This window comes from Petaurus breviceps, unplaced genomic scaffold (genome assembly GCF_028583685.1).
Source record: "Petaurus breviceps papuanus isolate PSGF00001 unplaced genomic scaffold, PetGlider_PUasm1.0 208, whole genome shotgun sequence".
NCBI lineage: Eukaryota > Metazoa > Chordata > Mammalia > Diprotodontia > Petauridae > Petaurus > Petaurus breviceps.
In genome coordinates this window covers 31,814,757-31,832,147 of record NW_027185852.1, presented here as the reverse complement: position 1 = coordinate 31,832,147, position 17,391 = coordinate 31,814,757, and the positions used below count along the sequence as shown (strand labels likewise).

At 49.9% G+C, this 17,391-nt stretch overlaps 2 protein-coding genes across 2 annotated transcripts in view; one reads left to right on the top strand and one right to left on the bottom strand.

Moving 5' to 3' along the window:
• Positions 1-521: 521 nt before the first annotated feature.
• On the top strand, positions 522-10,156 carry LOC138165440 (cilia- and flagella-associated protein 144-like). Its single transcript, XM_069093806.1, has 4 exons — positions 522-654; positions 4,224-4,283; positions 8,777-8,880; positions 10,021-10,156. The coding sequence occupies exons 1-4, from the start codon at positions 522-524 to the stop codon at positions 10,129-10,131; spliced, it is 408 nt and encodes a 135-aa protein (XP_068949907.1). The 3' UTR covers positions 10,132-10,156.
• An 81-nt stretch (positions 10,157-10,237) lies between these two features.
• Positions 10,238-17,391, bottom strand: part of LOC138165439 (probable rRNA-processing protein EBP2) — a 7,715-nt gene continuing 561 nt past the window's right edge. Inside the window, exons 3-9 of the mRNA XM_069093805.1 lie at positions 17,200-17,360; positions 16,963-17,086; positions 12,168-12,257; positions 11,656-11,731; positions 11,466-11,559; positions 10,530-10,692; positions 10,238-10,414 (exon numbers count right to left, since the gene is read on the bottom strand). Of these exons, the coding sequence (XP_068949906.1) occupies positions 10,364-10,414; positions 10,530-10,692; positions 11,466-11,559; positions 11,656-11,731; positions 12,168-12,257; positions 16,963-17,086; positions 17,200-17,360 (759 nt within the window). The 3' untranslated portion in view covers positions 10,238-10,363. The remainder of the gene's footprint in view (positions 10,415-10,529; positions 10,693-11,465; positions 11,560-11,655; positions 11,732-12,167; positions 12,258-16,962; positions 17,087-17,199; positions 17,361-17,391) is intronic.

Genomic DNA, 17,391 nt, shown 5'->3' with positions numbered 1-17,391 from the left:
CAGAAAAAAACCACCCCAAAAGTTAGGTATTTCCAGTGACTGAGGTGAGGACGGGGACCATTCCAAGCCTTTGGGGGCACCTTGCCCAACGGGCAGAAAGGGAATGTTGACGGATAAATGGAGGAGCTTCAAAGTGGCCCAGTTGGGCCGAAGCGCGAGGTGGGGGAGAGATGAGGCCAGAAACAAGGCGGCGGTGGATGTGAGTTAGGGGTCTCACTACTGCCGCTGCGGGAAGGTGTATTGGAGAGGGGTGGAGAGGGGAGGCCCGGAGCCTGCCGGCCCTTTTTGTTTTTTAAATTAATACAGCTAATGAGGGAGGTGGGCTCTGCCCTGTCCCACCCAGTAGGAAGGGGGTGAGCTGTACCGCATCTTCGGAGAACATATCCTGGGGCCTAAGTGCGGGGCCTGGCCCCTACCTCTGTGGGGGATGGGGCGGAGCGAGACTGGGTTGCCTGGAGACGGCGTCTGGACCGGCGGCCAGTGGAGCCTAGAGGGCAGCGAGAGGCAGTTGGATCCAAACCATGGCGTCTCACGGGCGAGAGAAGGCGCCTCCGGACCAAGTGCATCAGAACCAGATCATGTGCGAGCTGATCCGCAAGGAGCTTCGGGCCCAGAAGCTGTACACTACCTACCACGTGAACCCCAACCGCAAAGGTGTGTGCCCGCCCCCGCCCGAGGAGGGCTCAGAGGGTCAGGGTGCCCCTGCCCTGCCCTGGCCTATCCACCTGCGTGGAGGGGATGCACCCAGGCATGCCCCGAGAGAGGAGACGGGGGGCCCGAGAATCAGACCGGAAAATTGCACATGAAGGATCACACGAACCCCACTAAGGGGGCACCCCCACTGCAAGTACTTAGTAAAGTCTTCGGGTCAGGATGGGCTGGCCCACCCACCAATGGGGAGGGAAGGGGAACCTTGAGAGTCTCTTCCCCAGGACTTTGCACTTAGAGGACCTCATGAACCCTGCTGAGTGCACCCACACTCACGATTTAGTGGGAGTCAGGTGGGAATTCCTATAGTCCCCTCTATATGAGGTGTGTCTGAGGGTGGGGGAGTGCAGGGGAAGCCTGGAGTGTAAAGGTCAGCTGCAGAGGCCAGCACACACGGGAGAGCTGGGGGGCGGGGGAGGGAGGGGAAGGGAGGAAGGGAGAAGCACTGGACCTGGAGTCAGGACGATCAGAGTTCAAACCCTGCCTTATACATGTATTAGATGAGTGACCCTAGGGAAAACGTTCTTTTTTTGTTGTTGTTCTTTCCAGTTTCTCCACAGAATTTTCCACAGAATCCAGTTTCTCCACATATCCGTAGAATGGGAATAATGTTAGCACCTGCCTCCCAGGGCAGCGTGAGAATAAAATGAGATATTTTGTAATTTTTGCAAACCTTAAAGGGCCACATTGATACTAGCTATTCATTATTTTAATTTAGTATTTAATACTATTATCTATTATAGTATAGTTAAATACTAGCTAGTACGATCTCTTCTACAAGAAGAGAATGAGAGCAGACAGGCTCCATACAAGAACCCAGCTCTTCTGTGCCCCTCCCCCACCCAATGCCAAGCATAGGGCCTGGACTCTGGAGTGTCAGAGATGATGTAAGAGTGAATAGAGCACTAGACTTGTAATCAGGAGAACTCTTCATGAGTTCAGATCAAGGCAAGTCACTTAATCCTGTTTGCCTCAGTTTCCTTATCTGTAAAAGGATTGGGAGAAGGATGAGTAAACCAGAGTTGTACACAACTGAACCACTACAAAATGTTCGTCTTTCCTGGCTGGGAATGAGGCTGGAGACAGTGGTCAAGCATCTCTCTAAGAAGACACATCCTGGGGCATCCCAGGCAAGCAGGACCAGGTGCCCTAACCTGCAGAGACAATTTGGAATTAGGGTTAGGATCAGATGTGCACGTGTGGTGCCCCCAGCTCTTCAGATGTGGGCTGTTGGAGAGGGGGACTCATGGCATGGGGGAAGACCTTTAAGGCTAAGCTGGATTGCCAACTCTCTTAATTATTGTCATTATAAAGCACAGTAAGGTTTGCAAAGCACTTTTGTGGGTGATCTTACTCGATCCCCAAACTCTGTAAGGCCAATGTTATTATCCCCATTTTATATATGTGGAAACTGAAACACAGAAAAGTTTCACAACTTGCCTACTGCTAGTGTCTGCGGCAGAATTTGAAATCTGGCCTTCCTGATTGCCAAGTCTGAGACTCGGGCCCTTCTATCACCCATCTACTTCATCCCTGAGGCCAGCCTTTCCCACTCTGCCCCAGAGGTAGTGATCTGTCTTTCCTTGAATGGTTCAGGCCAAATGGTGTGACCTTTACAATCTTCTTGTGAACATATGTGTTTATTTTCTTTGCTAAACTGCACAAAAATTTCGTTTCTGGAACACAGAAAGCACTTTTTTTTTTTTTTTGGCCCCAACCTAAGGTTTCATTCTCCTGAGGAGCATTCAGTGCTAAAACTCCCCCTCCCAAGGCACTGTTCATCTTAGCTCTAGAAAGCTGCCTCCTGCAAGGCAAGGTTATAGAGTATGTGTCATAAGTGGGACTTGAACCCAGGGCACCTCAACTATGAGGGCTGTGCTCCGTCCCCCACACCAGGCGGCTTTCCATATAACAGTGATTAAACACAGAATCTGAGAGTTTGGAAATACCCATTCCAGGTGAAACCATATTGGCTTTCTGTGGTCTTTGCTTCCTTTTCTAAACATTTTTCAGCCATCCCTTTAACTATACATCTTAGAGTTTTACCAAGAAATCAGATCTTGCTGGGAATGTTTGGTGCTTTTCTTTTCCAGTCTTCTTTTGTGAAATCTAAGATTTCCACTTTAGATCATTACAGTGAAAAGGGGGTATGGCTTGAAAAGACATAAATTAAAATTAAAAATAAAAGAAGCCTTTATTAAGCACGTATGGCCATATGCTTAGCTCTGGGGATACAAAGAAAGGTTAAAACAGGAAAGATGGGGACAGTTATAAAGACAAGAAGACAATGTGGGCTCGTTATGAGGGGTGACTTCCTGGACATCAGGGAACTGGATTGGCCTTGAAAGGGGGAGTGGGATTTGGAAAGTTAGGGACATGAAGGAAGGCATTTCAGATGGGAAGAACAGAATACTGAGTCTCACTTCTGTCTCAGTCCTATACATTTGGGGGAAAGGCACAAGGAATGAATTAAAAGTATTTGTTTTGTAGGTGTAGCTCAGTTAGAAAAAAAAGCACTTTGTTTCCAGTTCCAGGGTTGATAGCTCCTTCTTTGGGGACCCAGGTAAGGGATCTAAACCCAATGAGGCCACAGATGTGGCTCAGTTCCATTGTTCTCACTTCTCCAAGAGTGCTTCAGGCCTCAGCCTGGCGGAGAGAAAAAGAGGAGGTAAGGACTGGAGTAATGGCCTCCTCCTGTCACTTGGTTCCCAGTTCACACCCCTGTCAGACTTGGGACAATAGTAGAATACTGAACTTGGAGTCAGAAAACATGGGTTCAAGTCCTGGGTAACCTCTCTGAGCTTGTTTCCTCATCTCTAATACAGGGATAATACTACCCATGCTGACTACCTCACAGGGTGGTTGTGAATCTCAAATAGGATAATGTATAACATGGCATCTAAATGTCTGTTATTTTCTCTACCTTGGGAGTGAGACCCAGGGTGGGAACTAGTGTTGTGGGTCATGGTTCTCAGCCATTGTCTCTATGCAGTTCACACAATGACCTAGCTTTGGGCAGAGGAGTTAGCCAGGAAAGAAAAGGGAGTTAGTGCTGTAGTCAGTGTTTCAAAGAATCACAGCATTTCAGTCAGAAGGGACCTTAGCAGCCAACTCGTCTAGCCCCTACCCACAAAGGAATCTCTTTTTTCAACATAATCAAGTAGAAAACTTGCTTCTGGTTTCTCTACAGTTCACACAATTGCCATACTTTTGGAAGGGAGAATGAGGTATAAGAGAGTTAACGCCGGGCTAATAGGTCTAATACTGTGTTTCCTACCATCACTACCCGGAGGGTGGGGCCGAAAGAGGGAGATAATGCTGGAGAAATGGTCTTCTACCTTTCTATCTCAGCATGGTCACCAGGCTTGGGTAGGATTTGGACAAAGAGTAAGGGGTGCTTTGATGTAATGTTCCCAGGTATTGTTTCTCTCCAGTTCACGCCAGGTTTGGGGCAGGAGTAGGGAAAGGAAGAGTTAGTGCTGGGATAATGGTTCTCTCATATTGTCTCTCTGCAGTTCACACCATCACCAGGAAGCCTATGTCCTGGCATGATAATGTGGAGGAACCTGCAGATGGTAAGAAATCTCTCTCTGCTCAAACTGGTAAAAGTGGGGACATTTCACCCAGTAGACAATCATAAGCTCGGCTCTGCCCTGCCCTGGTCCCTAGGAGCAGCAAGTCAGCAAGCATACAAGCAGTAATATTCAGGAGGGCCCAGACTCAAGTGTGGCTCCGGTCCAGGTTATAACCAGATCATCCAGAAGCTTGATTTTTCAGGTGGGGGAGAGGGAGGGGAATGAAGGGGTTACTCTCAGGAAAGGCCTTTTCCTCATAGCATGGGGGTTACCCTGGGTTCCTGAAGGCTGAAAAAGTAGAACAGAGCTTGATGGGACTCAAATTGGGTCCAATGCTGCATAATTAAATCATGGAAGTCATCTAGCAGCATACTCCTCTGGGCCAGCCCTGCAAATGTGAGCTGGGCCCAGGGTCAAACAAGGAGACAGTGGTGAGGGGGTTACTGCTCAGTGGTTTTACTGTGGGATGAAGGTCAATCTCTTTAACACCAAACATTGCTCCTGTCATTTTGCATGGGTCAGTCTTGGAAGGACTGAGATGGAGGGTCACTGGGGCATGTAGAGTGTGAGCAGGTGACATGAGAGATGAATTGCACAGAAGTGGTATTAAGAATGTCCTCAATGTAGGACCAAAAAACCCCAACACCATCGCCACTGCTGATGGGATGGTCACATGCTGGGAGGAGGACCAAGAGATGGCCCTTTTGCCCCACTGATATCCCCACAACATGAAGACCCTGTGGCCCATTTTGGGGAGGGCATGGGTTGCACAGATCAGGGCATCACAGATTTAATGCAGTGCAGCTCTGGAGGGTGTCCCACATGACAAGAGTGCTCCAAAAGCAAAAGCATTCTATATCTTCCCAGACTTCCAAGAGCCTAAGGAAAGTCTGGTCACTTCACTCATTTCCCAACAAGGGAGTGTTGTGCATGTAATGACTACTAGGAGGCGCTAGACTTCAGCCACCTGCCTAGGGTACAGGCTCCCTGGCCCACAGGTAGAGGAGAGGCTGATGATTTGAGACTTAGCAGGTTGGCCCCACTTAAATCCAATTCACCCAAGCCAAGTCAAGACACCAGCCTCGTGATGTCACTGGTCCTCAAGAATGAAGGAGGAACAGCAGGCCTCACCCTACTCTCCGATCCACTCTTGGTGCCCTTGACTGACTCCATTTTAAATCTTGGCAGAAAACAGCATGGCTGTGAAGCCATTAGGAACTCTGTCCAGCCCCATCTACACCCACTGGGGGGACCTCTCAGGGGCCAGTTTGTTTACATCTCCCCCCCCCAATAAACGATGGGAGGAGTGGCAATACAGATCATTTTTTCTTTTCTTTTTGGAAGGAAGGCTGGGCAATTGGGGTTGTGACTTGCCCAAGGTCACACAGTGTTGAGCGTCTGTGGCCAAATTTTAACTCGGGTCCTCCTGACTCCAGGACAGGTGCTTTATTCACTGTGCCACCTAGCTACCCCAATACAGTTCATTTTCAAAAGATCCAGGGGAAGATGGCGGAATAGAAACAGGACCTCCCCACGGTTCCTGCTTCCACCTTCCCCAATTCATGTAAAAGGGGACTCTGAACAAACTTTGGAGCTACAGAACCCACAGAATGACACAGAGAAGCTAACCTCCTGCTGAGGACAGCCCAGCAGGCCGGCTGGCAGTGCTCTCTGAGCTGAGCCCAGCCCACCCCCGAGGTTTTAGCCCCAGGGCAGGCCTGACCAGCCACCACTGGAGGGACACCAGATCACCAGCAGCTGTGGCCATTTCCAGATTTATCAACACATAGATGCGAAGGACAAAGGGAGAGGTCAGTGCAGTCTGGACTTTGGGGCCAGTAGTTGGGAGTGCGTGGGCTTTTTCCCCCAGGGCAAGAAGCCACTGAGCCGCCTTGGCTCAGCAAGGCACCATGTGTCAGCTTCAGCTCCTGGCCTGCAGAGTGTAGGGGGACCAAGCAACCAGTCTGAGGGGTAATCGCTCTTGCTTTAACCTGCTTGGATCTGGATTGCAGTCTAGGGTGGAGTTCCTGGGGTGTGTGTCCAGCTTGCCAGAGTGTGTGGAGACCTCAGAGAGGGTACCCATCTAATACCTCCGGCAGCTGAGAAAACCCCAGCGTTTGGGATGAAAGCTCCTGTCTGGTGGCAGAGTCCTACTGTGGCAAAAAGCCCAGAGGTCAAGTGACTGAGGGGTGACATGACCAGGTAAAGGAAACAAAGCAGACAGAAGATTCCAACATTAGACTCCTATTTTGGGGACAAAAAGGAGCAAAGCATGGAACAGGACTTAGACAGTGAAGTCAGAACTCCTGCACCAAAAGCTTCAAAGGAAAATACAAGCTGGTTACAGGCCATAGAGGACCTTAAGAAGCAGATAAGTGGAGGAAAAATTGGGAAGAGAAATGAGAACGATGCAAGAAAATTACAAAATGAGAATCAACAGCCTGACTGAGGAAAATAACACCTTAAAAAATAGACTAACTCAAATGGCAAAAGAGGCTTAAAAAGGCAATGAGGTGAATGCCTTAAAAAGCCAAATTTGCCAGATGGAAAAAATCTCAAAAGCTCACTGAGGAGAATCATTCCTTCAGAATTAGATTGGAGCAAATGGAAGCTAATGACTTTATGAGAAATCAAGATGCTGTTAAATAGATCCAAACAAATGAAAGAATAGAAGGCAATGTGAAATATCTCATGGGAAAAACCACTGACCTGGAAAATAGATCCAGGAGAGATAATTTAAAAATTATTGGACTACCTGAAAGCCAGGATCTAAGTAAGAACCTAGAAATCATCCTCCAGGAAGTTCTCAAAGAAAACTGCCCTGATGTTTTAGAACCAGAGGGCAAAACAGAGGTTGAAAGAATCCACCGATCACCTCCTGAAAAAGATCCCAAAAAGAAAACTCCTAGGAATATTATAGCCAGGTTCCAGAATTCCCAGATTAAGGAGAGAATATTACAAGCAGCTAGGAAGAAATAATTTGAATGTTGTGGAAACACAATCAGGATAACCAAGGATCTGGCAGCTTCTACACTGAGGGATCAAAGGGCTTGGAATGTGATATTCCAGAGGGCAAAGGAGCTGGGATTAAAACCAAGAATCAACTACCCAGGAAAACTGAGTATCATATTCCAGGGGAAAATATGGTCATTCAGTGGAATAGAGGACTTTCAAGCATTCTTGATGAAAAAACCAGAGTTGAATAGAAAATTTGACATTCAGATACAAGAAGCAAGAGAGGCATGAGAAGGTAAACAGGGAAAAGAAATAATAAGGAACTTATCAAAGTTGAACTATTAACATTCCTACATGGAAAAACAATAATGGAGGGAATAGAAATATATATATACGGCTATATCAAAGGGTATACGGGCATATGAATACATTTGTTAATGTGTGTATATGTTTACAGGTATACATAGATAGAGGGCACAGGACCAATAATATGAAGGGATGATACTTAAAAGGTGAAATTAAGAGGTGAGAGAGGAATATAATGAGAGGGGAGAGACAGAATGGGGTAAGCTGTCTCATATAGAAGAGGCAAGGGAAAATGGTTACAATGGAGGGGAATAGGAAGGCAAAAAGGGAATGAGTCAACCTTATTCTCATTGAATTTGGCTTGGGGAGGGAATGAAATACACACTAAATAGTGTATCACCCTACAGGAGAGTAGGGGTAAGGGGATGAGAGGGGGGGATGAAAGGGAGGGCAGGCTGCTGGGGGGGGGGGGGGGGAGGGAAGTTGGAAGCATCCACTTTTGAAAAGGGACAGGATCAAAGTAGAGAATAGAACAAGTGGGAGGTGGGATAGGAGGGAGCGAAATATAGTCAATCTCTTATAATATATCTATGTTAATGTTTTGCATTAGCTACACTTGTACAACCTATACTGAACTGCTTATCTTCCCAGTAAGGGTGGGTGACAAGGGAGGAAGGGAATGAATCTGGAATTCAGTTTTAAAATCAAATGTTTAAAATATATATATATATATACACATACACTATTATTAATACTATTTTACATGTAATTGGGAAATAAGATATACAGGCACTGGGGCACAGAGATCCACCATGCCCTACTGGAAAAGTCAAAAGGGGTATGGGAGAAAATATGGGAGAGAGCAGATTGGAGGAGGGGATATCCTGTGGGACTGCTATTTTGGGGCAGTGGGTAGGAGAAAAACGGGGAGAAAATCTGTAACTCAAAATCTGGCAGGAATGAATGATGTAAATCAGAAGTTAATAAAGCATTTGAAAAATGGAAAAAAAAAATCCAGGGGCTTTGGTAGACACAAGTCCACCACTGACCTATTGTCAGGAGCTTTCAATGCCAGGCTGAGCATTCTGTTTTCATCTTGCTCGACAGGGTGACATGGAAAGATGTGTTTAGAAATGCCAATTTGATGGTTAAGTAGAGGACAGATTATGGTATGAGATGGTCTTTTGCCTGTCACATCTCAAAAGCTCCCTAACTTGTCTCTTTACCTATAGCCAAGTTCCTCAATATCATTCACTATGCTGCCCAGGGACCCAAGAAGAAATACTCAGAGCCCCAGACGGAGAGCCAGGAAGTCGGCTGGGACTTGACGCCCTTGGTGAGCGCTCTCCACATTCTGGCAAGAAAGGCAGTTGGGGTGGCCTTCTGAGGAAAGCCCCCAAATCTCTAGCCCTGCCCCATACACAGCCGACTCCTCACCCTTCCCTGGCCACAGGCCTAATGACCCATACTGGCCCATCACCATAGAGGACTCGACAGTAGGAAAGAAGCTTAATTTGTGGCCACTTTTTAGCTCGACACAAGGAAGAATCTAAGTCAGATACCCAGGGGAATCTCCCTGACATGAAAGGAGGTGGGAGACTGGATCACGTAACTTCAGGTCTCCCCCAGCTGCCTCTAGCCAGGGTGTCCAGGTGACAAATACTAAACTTCTAGCTTATTAGGAATACCAATGAATGGACGTGGGGAGGTGAACTTTAAATTATTTGCAGCACTGGTCCTAGAAGCCTGTACCCCCTAGCCAGAGAAAAAGAGACTAAAGAGAACACGAGGGAAGAAGCCCCTACCTCAGCCTTGAGCAGCACAGACATCAAAGGGCCCACACACAGCAGGCTTCAGAACTGGAAGGGGCCTCAGAGGTCCAACCATCCCCCCTTCTGAAGAGAAAATGGGAGAGGGAGTGAAGTACAGGGCCTAACTCCAAGCCATGCCCTCAGCCCCCCAAATCTCGAGATCAGACATGCTTTGTCCTGTCCCTCCCTAACCTTTTACTCCCTCATGCTGCCCATCCTTAACCAACAGATAAGGAACTGAGACATGAAGTAAACCAGTGTCCCACAAAGAGTTAAGGACTAGAACCAAAATTTGAACCCAGGTCCAGTGCTCTGAGCCCCGTAACACTGCTGAGTAATGGGACTCAGGAATGGATCACAGTGGGTTAAGGCAGCTACTCCAAAACAGCAAAGGGCCTATACACCAAGGAAATGGGACAAGGACTAGAATTTCTACCAAGAGGAAGCCTGGGGAGGGGGGGAAGAGGAGACGCAAGAGGCATGGGGAAGTCAGGCTGCACTCCAAATAAATTGAAGCCACATTTATTTACATAGCCCTTGGAAAGGGACTAGCACTGACCCCACAGGGGCTATGAACGGATGGGGTGGTCGGGGATCCAGGGACAGGGCAGCAGGGAGACAGCTGCCACACTCCCTCATGGCCACGTGTGTCCTCCTCTCTCCAGGTCCCCAGTGAGCGCAGGGACACCAGGATCAATTTTTTCCGCAGCTATAAGGACATCACGAAGTACATGGTGGAGTTCTGGCGCATAAAGGCTAAGCAGAGCTCAGACTAGTGGGGCCAGGTACGCTTGGCTACCCAGACCTTGGGCCATGTCCCAATCCTCTGAAGCTGCCCATTTTAGACCCCCCCCCCCCCACCCCCCGCCCCCCGCCAGCCAGCCAGTGCCACAGGGGTGGCTCACACCCCCCAGCCCCCCCCACTCAGAAAGCAAAGGCAGCCAAGGGATGGCCACAGCAAGAGCCTGTGTCCTCTCTGCGCCTATTCCTCTGTATAAGAGGTGGCACTTAGTGTGCACGGTTCTTCATTTTCTCTCTTGCCCGTTTTCCAGGTCTCTTCTAAAAAAATAAAAAGATAAAAGATTGTGTCGGTCTCAGATGTGTCCTACTTCTCTGCCCTCCCTCCCTCCTCCCACCACCACCACCACCAGCCCAGGCCTTTGAGTCCACTCACATTGGAGAGCTTCTTGCCCATCTTGTGGGGGCCCTTGCCATGGGCGGTCCGGGCCCGGAAGCTGGACACATCATCATAGCTTTCCCGGGTGTTCCGCTTGGATCCTTTCTTCCTTCCACCAAAACCAAACTTCTGGTTTTTGTACCGCCGCTTGGCACTGGGCCTGAAATCAAATACAGCTTTCCCTCAAGGACTCTCTCCTGCCAGGCTCCAAAGTCCTTCCTAGACCCATCCTCCAAGACGAGACTGCTACAGTCTGACCCTGAGATCCCCAACCTGGGACCTCCAGGACCAAACAGAAAATCCTATTTGGCTTTTAAAGCCCTTCCTGACCTTCCCAAAGCAAGGCTCCACCATGCACTCTACAATCAGTGACACGGCCTCCGCCTCCTCCACACCTTTGTACTGGCTGGACACCATGGCATAACTCAAACCCACCTTCTGTGAAAGAGCCTTCTTGGCCACAAAACCCATCCCACCTCATGCCCCTCCACGCCTTATCTCTGAGACTGCCTATCACCAACTCCACATACATATCCTTCACTGATCACACATCTTTCCTAGTTGAATTTGGGGTCTCTTAAGGACAAGGGGAGCCTGACACACAGCGCTAAATAAAGGCTTGCTGGTTAGCAGACCAGCCGCCCCAAGGCTCCTGTTCCTGTCTAGGGTGTCTAGATGGCACAGTGGATCTCCAGCCTGGCCTCAGAGTCAGGAACACCTGGATTCCAATGTGGCCTGAGATCAGAACTTACTTCCTAGCTGTGTGACTCCAGGACAAGTCACTTAAGCTCAGGGTCTTCCATAGCCAAATGGACTTGAGAGCCTTATCTCACTTGAGGTAAGGTGTGTAAAATGGTGCTTCATCAATGCTCCCTCCCTCCTTCCAGTCTCATAAACAGCCAAAAGCAGGAGGAAAGCCAAAGCCAGCCTCACCCCTTCTTCATCTGTTGAGCCTTGGCCCCTTCCTTCTCGCCTCTTGAGAGTGACCTTCTATCCCCCTCAAGGAAATCCAGTTTGTCGGAGAAGCCTGAGTGTAAAGAGTGACCGGGTCAGCAGGGCTGCGCACCAGGAGAACAACCTGAGAAGCAGTCCTTGACCCCATGGCCCCCAGGTCTGCCCCAACCTTTCTGGTACTTCTTGATGGCCGTCATCATCTTAGACTTCTCCTGCTGCCTCTTCTGAAGAACCTCTGTCTGTACCTACAAGATACACAGCCTGGGCCAGTCCAGAAACTCCAACAGTGCCGATTAATCCTACATTGGCCCCAGGAAACAAGGCCAAATGCAAGACGGGATCCAGAGCAGGAATAAGGAGCCAAGAGGCCTAGGATGGAGGTTCCACACAGCCATGGAAACCCCAAGGCTGGGCCCCAAGAGCAAGCCCTCACTTTCCTTCCACCTGATCAAGGGGGCAAATCTTCAGTCACACCAATGCTGCCCCATCACCTCCCTCCCCTCCAGCAACATCAGGAAACAGCAGGGAAGAGAAGGGGGCTCCAGGGCTCAGGTTCTGCTCTCATTAAGAGATGGATGCAATGGGTGATCAGATACTTAGGCCTCAACTCCCCTAGGGTCTGACCCCAGGTAAGCGCCAAAGCCAGGCCCTGACCAGCCCCAACTGCTTTCTGCCTCTCACCTTCTTGCCATATTTCCTGAGTGCTCGAAGCTGCTTGGCCTTCTCAGACTTCTCCATGGCAGCCTGTTTCGTTTGTAGCTTCTGTCGAATCTAGGGGGAGCCAACAGAGGAAGCCCTGAGGTCAACAACACCATGACTCCGCCCCCAGTACCCAACATGAGGTTCAGGGAGGGTAGACTTCTGCTCATGATCATCAACAAGAATTGGGTAAGTGCCTACTCTATGCCAGGCCCCCCATGCTAGGCCCTGGGAACACAGAGAAAGGCAAAAATCACAGGCACTGCTCTTAAGGACCAATCAGTCTGAAGGGGAGAGACAACAAGCCAACAACTATGCATCAACGAGACGGACACAGCATGAGATGGCAGCTAGAGAAGGAAGGCCCTTCCCAAGTCCTGAAAGAGGCCAAGAGACGGGAGGAGGGATGGCTTTCAGCCTGCAGCACTCCATGACATTGAGAGCTGGCACCAAGGAATGGCCTCACTCCAGGGTGCTTCTGAAAAGAGCCGCCCATCAAGGGGACATGAGAAAAGACCACTGGATAGTCTCTGCCCCACTCCTGCCTAGCAGTGCAAAAAGGCTGCTGGCCTCTGCCCGCTCCTCCAGAGCCAGATCGAGGGCTTTAGGATGCCCCTCCTGGGAGCTCCAGCACCAGGCTCTGGCCCTGCCCTGTAACTTGCAGGCACTTGCCAGTGGAGGAGAGCCAGCATTCACAGAGCAGTGTTGAGAGTATGCTCTCTATCTTCACAACAACCTGGGGAGGCAAGAGCCATGACCGCCATTTTAGATGAAGCGGAGGCAGAAAGCAGCATGGTGACTTTCCTAGGGATTTCAAAGCTCGGAAGCATCTTCCTGACCTCAAGGTCAGCACAGGTTATCCTGTGCACCACCTTGGTGCCTCCATGGCACAGGAGGCAGTGAGCTCCCCAAACTAAAGCTGAGGGGGAAGCCTATGCCTTGGATATGAAGCAGGAAGGGCCTGCAGGCCATCCAGCAAGGGTGGGACGAGACAGACCTCCACCCTCTGCAGTCTGTGTCACTGCCCTGAGTTTTTTACTCCTCTTTATGCCAGGACCAAGGAGGCATCACTGAGCCTGGAGGGGAGCCCAGACTGGGACACTGCCTTGGGTAGACAGATCAGATCCAAAAGGAGCAGGCTGGGGGAGGTGGGGAGAAGGCTGCTTAGTATCAACCATTAAAGCCAGGAACAGGTCCAGGTGCAGGAGAACATGGTGGAGACATCTGAGTGAGGCAGGAGTAGAAGGGACCACCCCATCTTGTCCACCAGAAGAAATGGATGGGGAGCGCTATGCAAAGACCTCAGACTCAAAACTGCTGCATGGACATAAACACCTGCCCCAAAGGCCAACTGGCCACGCTTCCATAACCTAGATGGACAGTGACTGACTCAAGGCCACAATGCTAGTAGGTGCCAAGAGGTTCGACTTTTACCCACTACTCCAAGTGGATTCTCGTGGCAGCAATAAAACAATTTAGTCCATTATTCAATTAAAGTCTACTTCATTTAGCTCCTACAGGTGCCAGGCCTGCTCAGCTGCTGGAGACACAAATGCAGAAGTAAGCCAGTCCTAGACAAATAAAAAGGCTATCTGTGAAATAAACGCTAGAGGATTTCAGGGAATAAAGAAAGGCTGCTCCTGGGTGGTATCTGAGTTAAACTCGGGAATTTCCAAGAGATGGGAAAGGAGAGCATTTCAGGCATGGGGACAACCTGTACAAAGGCAAGGAGGCTGAGATAGAAAACCGAGTACAAGAATTAAGGAAACAAGCATTACTAAGCACTTACATGCCAAGTACTGTGCTAAGGTCTGGGCAAGAAAGCCCATGGAGTTACATGGGGCTAAGTAAAATGCAATCTGTCTAGAAACACAGACTAGAGACCAGATTATAAGATACTTTAAGTGCCAAAGAGAATCATTCATATTGTCCCAGAGACAAGAGGGAGCCACTGGAGTTTCTCGAGCAAAGGAGCAGCACCATGGTCAGTTCTGTGCTTGAGGAAGAGCATTCTGACAGCTGTGTAAATTACAAAAAAAAAAAAAAAAAAAAACCAGAGAAGCTGGAGGTAGACAGACCAACCAGGAGGCCACTACAATAGGAGATGAGAGCTTACAGAAAGGATATGTAAAGAGAGAACCAAAAAGATCTCCTCGGGGGAGAAGGGAGTGCTGGAAGGTCAGGAGGTGGGCAGTTATCCAGCAAGGAGGAGAGTGGTTGGGACTGGATGGATACAGCTGAGCATCACATGCAGAGAAACAGCAGGGAACACTCCCCCACCCACCACCCACCCCGACTCCATGGGAAAAGGCAGAGAGAAGCCAGGCCTCCCCAGACCCTCTAGCCAAGGCAAAAGGAGGAAGCCATGAGGGAAGGAGCTGCCCTGGCCCTGAGGCTGACCAGACTGAGCCACCTCGGTAGCCAGGCTGCAGCGTGACAGGGAAGGGTGAGCCAGATGCAGGCAACACCCACTCTCCCCTTCCACCTGGTTCAGACACAGCACTGCCAATACTACTTGTTTCCTCAGTCAAGGAGAATGACCTCTGAATTAGAAATGACAAAAGGGGCTGATGCCGAGGGTGACTAAAGAGATACCAAGAAAGCCCTGGGTAGCTGGGGGCACAGGAGAAAGAGCACCATGCCTGGAGTCAGGAAGACCTGGGCTCAGTAGGCACTGTTTGAGTGGCCCATGGAAGTCACTTCACCCTGTTTGCCTCAGTGTCCTCACCTATAAAGTGAGTTGGGGAAGGAGAGGAGGAGATGCAAACCATTCCAGTACCTTTGCCAAGAAAACCCCAAATGGGGCCACAGAGTCAGACACAACTAAAAAGACTACACCGCAACAAAGAAAACCTCTCTGCCTTCAAGGAGCTGCTATTATCATAAAGTCATTACCTTTGGGCCAGTGACCCTTGAGGTCAGCTAGTCCAACCCTCTCATGGAATGTCTGTGAAAGCAGAGGCCCAGAGAGCGAATGTGGTGGGCTCATTCCAAGGTTCCCCAGGGGCCCAGCAAGGTCAGGATTCAAACCCAGGGCCTCTCCCCTAGGTTCAGCCCTCTCTACTGGGCCACACCACCTTCTGTGATCACTTGGCCCAGAAAAACATCTCAGGCTCTCAAATGAAGCAACAGATTTGATGTGGCAAGCAGTCTTAGGGAGACTCCAGAGGGGAGGCCCCACAGGGCTGGATGATGGGAACAGCCTAATGAAACAAGGGGTAAATACAAAAAGCCAGTGGGGCTCCATCCAAGAACAGGGCAGACCAAGCTTACCACATTTCTCTTTGACAGTTACCAAGTAAGTGAGAGACACACCAAGCAAAATACAGGCCAAATGACCTCAGTCAGCTACATTCAGAAAGCCACTGAATGGCCTGACCCCAAGGGTCTGACACCTGCCCAAAGAGGGGGCCATCCCAGAAATCTGCTGCTGGTCATACAGTCTAACATTCCTCCCCCAACCCCTTCAAGACAAGCCTGAGCAGTCAAGCCCTCCAGAGTTGGCCTTATGCAGAACTCTAAGAATTCCAAAGCACTTTCCCCTTCATCTCATCTGATTCTGACAACCCTGAGTTAGGAGATCACTACCAGCCTCAACTAAAAGAGCCAGGGCCACACAGCTGGAAAGGGGGGGAGGACTTCCAGGTACCATAGCAGTCAACATCCCACCTCACTGCTGACAAGCCCGCAAAAGATCTGTGACAGGCTAGAAGCCCGGGCTTCAAGGAGAAATATAAAGTCTCACAGTTGAGTCACAAAGTCCAAGACGGGGAGGGCAGAACTAGATGACAGCTCATCCTAGCCACTAGGAATGGAGTGGCACCAGACAGCCAAGGTGATCTGGGGCTGCACTCACAGACTCAGTGCCCAGGAACAGTGAAGAAAAATTTCTGAACAATTAGAGACTGTATTCCAGATGAGAATGAGTCACATTTGAGAAATGCGATCCTCATTACAAGTCTCCTGGCCAAAATGACACCTTTGCTGGTTATAAAGTTAAACACAATGTTTTCCTAGCTAGGATAAAACAAGGGGCCTCTGGGAACTCTTCCAACTGCAAAATGCTTCTCTGAGTTAGGAGGTGCCCCTCCCTCTGTCTTCTGCCCTGGCCAGATGGCAGCTAAAACACTCTGTCCATATTCAGGGGTCAGATTTTAGGAAGGATATTGACAGGTGGTCTCAAGACATCACTTGAGGATCAGCTGAACCTAAATAAGACTTTGGAGGACAAGAGAGCTATCTCCAAGTAGGTGAAAGAAAAATTAGCCTTGACCTGCCTGGCCCAGGTAACAGAACAAGGAGAGATGGGGAAAGATATTAGAAAAATATAAACATCCTATTAATTGGGGGTTGATGGATGAATTGACTCAGGAGAAGGTGGTTCCCCCTCATCCTTACTCAAACACAGTGACCAACCATTGTGGAGGATGGTAGAGATGCCCTAAGAGGCAACTTCCTGGATCTAACAACATTGGGAATGTGTAGCCTACAAGGTCCTTTCCAACCTCGGGATTCTGCTATGGTCCCATAGGAGCCTTCAGTCTGTAGGACCCTGACACTTTCCTCCCTAGAGAAACCAGCAAACGCCCCAGTGAGCGGGCATTATATGCAGCTCCTGGGGGAGCAGAGGGACAGTTTAGAGTCCCGTCTGACTCTAAACTCATGCCTATCAGAAAGAGCAAAAACCAAATTTACTACAAATGCAGCTCCAAAGGAAAGAGAAAACAAGGGCTCTGCCATGGGGCAAGAGGAGCCCCCTCCTATACTGGGCACCCACCTTCTGCATCTGCTGGTCAGACTTGGCCATCTCTGCAAAGTAATCCTGGGGCCTCTTGGTGGGGATCTGGTGCTGGTGGAGCCGGGGCAGCACGGCCAGGACCGCAGCCTGGGCCTGGCGGTAACTGGCAGACAAACACGAGCAGCTGCAGGGGGCGGGGAGGGTCTCCTGCCCCCCCATTGCAGGCCCCCCCCCCCCCCCAACCCCCCCCCGTGCCAGGCCCCCCCCACCACTCACAAGGTCATCTCCCTCCGGAAGTCGTCCTCGGGGTCCACGGCTCCGGGCTCCACTGGCATCTGCTGTGCTGGGAGCTCTGGCGCTGGCCCCACGGTCACGTCCAGCCGCTCCAGCCACGCCAGCTCCCTCCGGAACTCGGCCAGGCACTGACCCAGCCCTGCCTGGGGAGGGCTCACAGTGAACTTCCCGGGG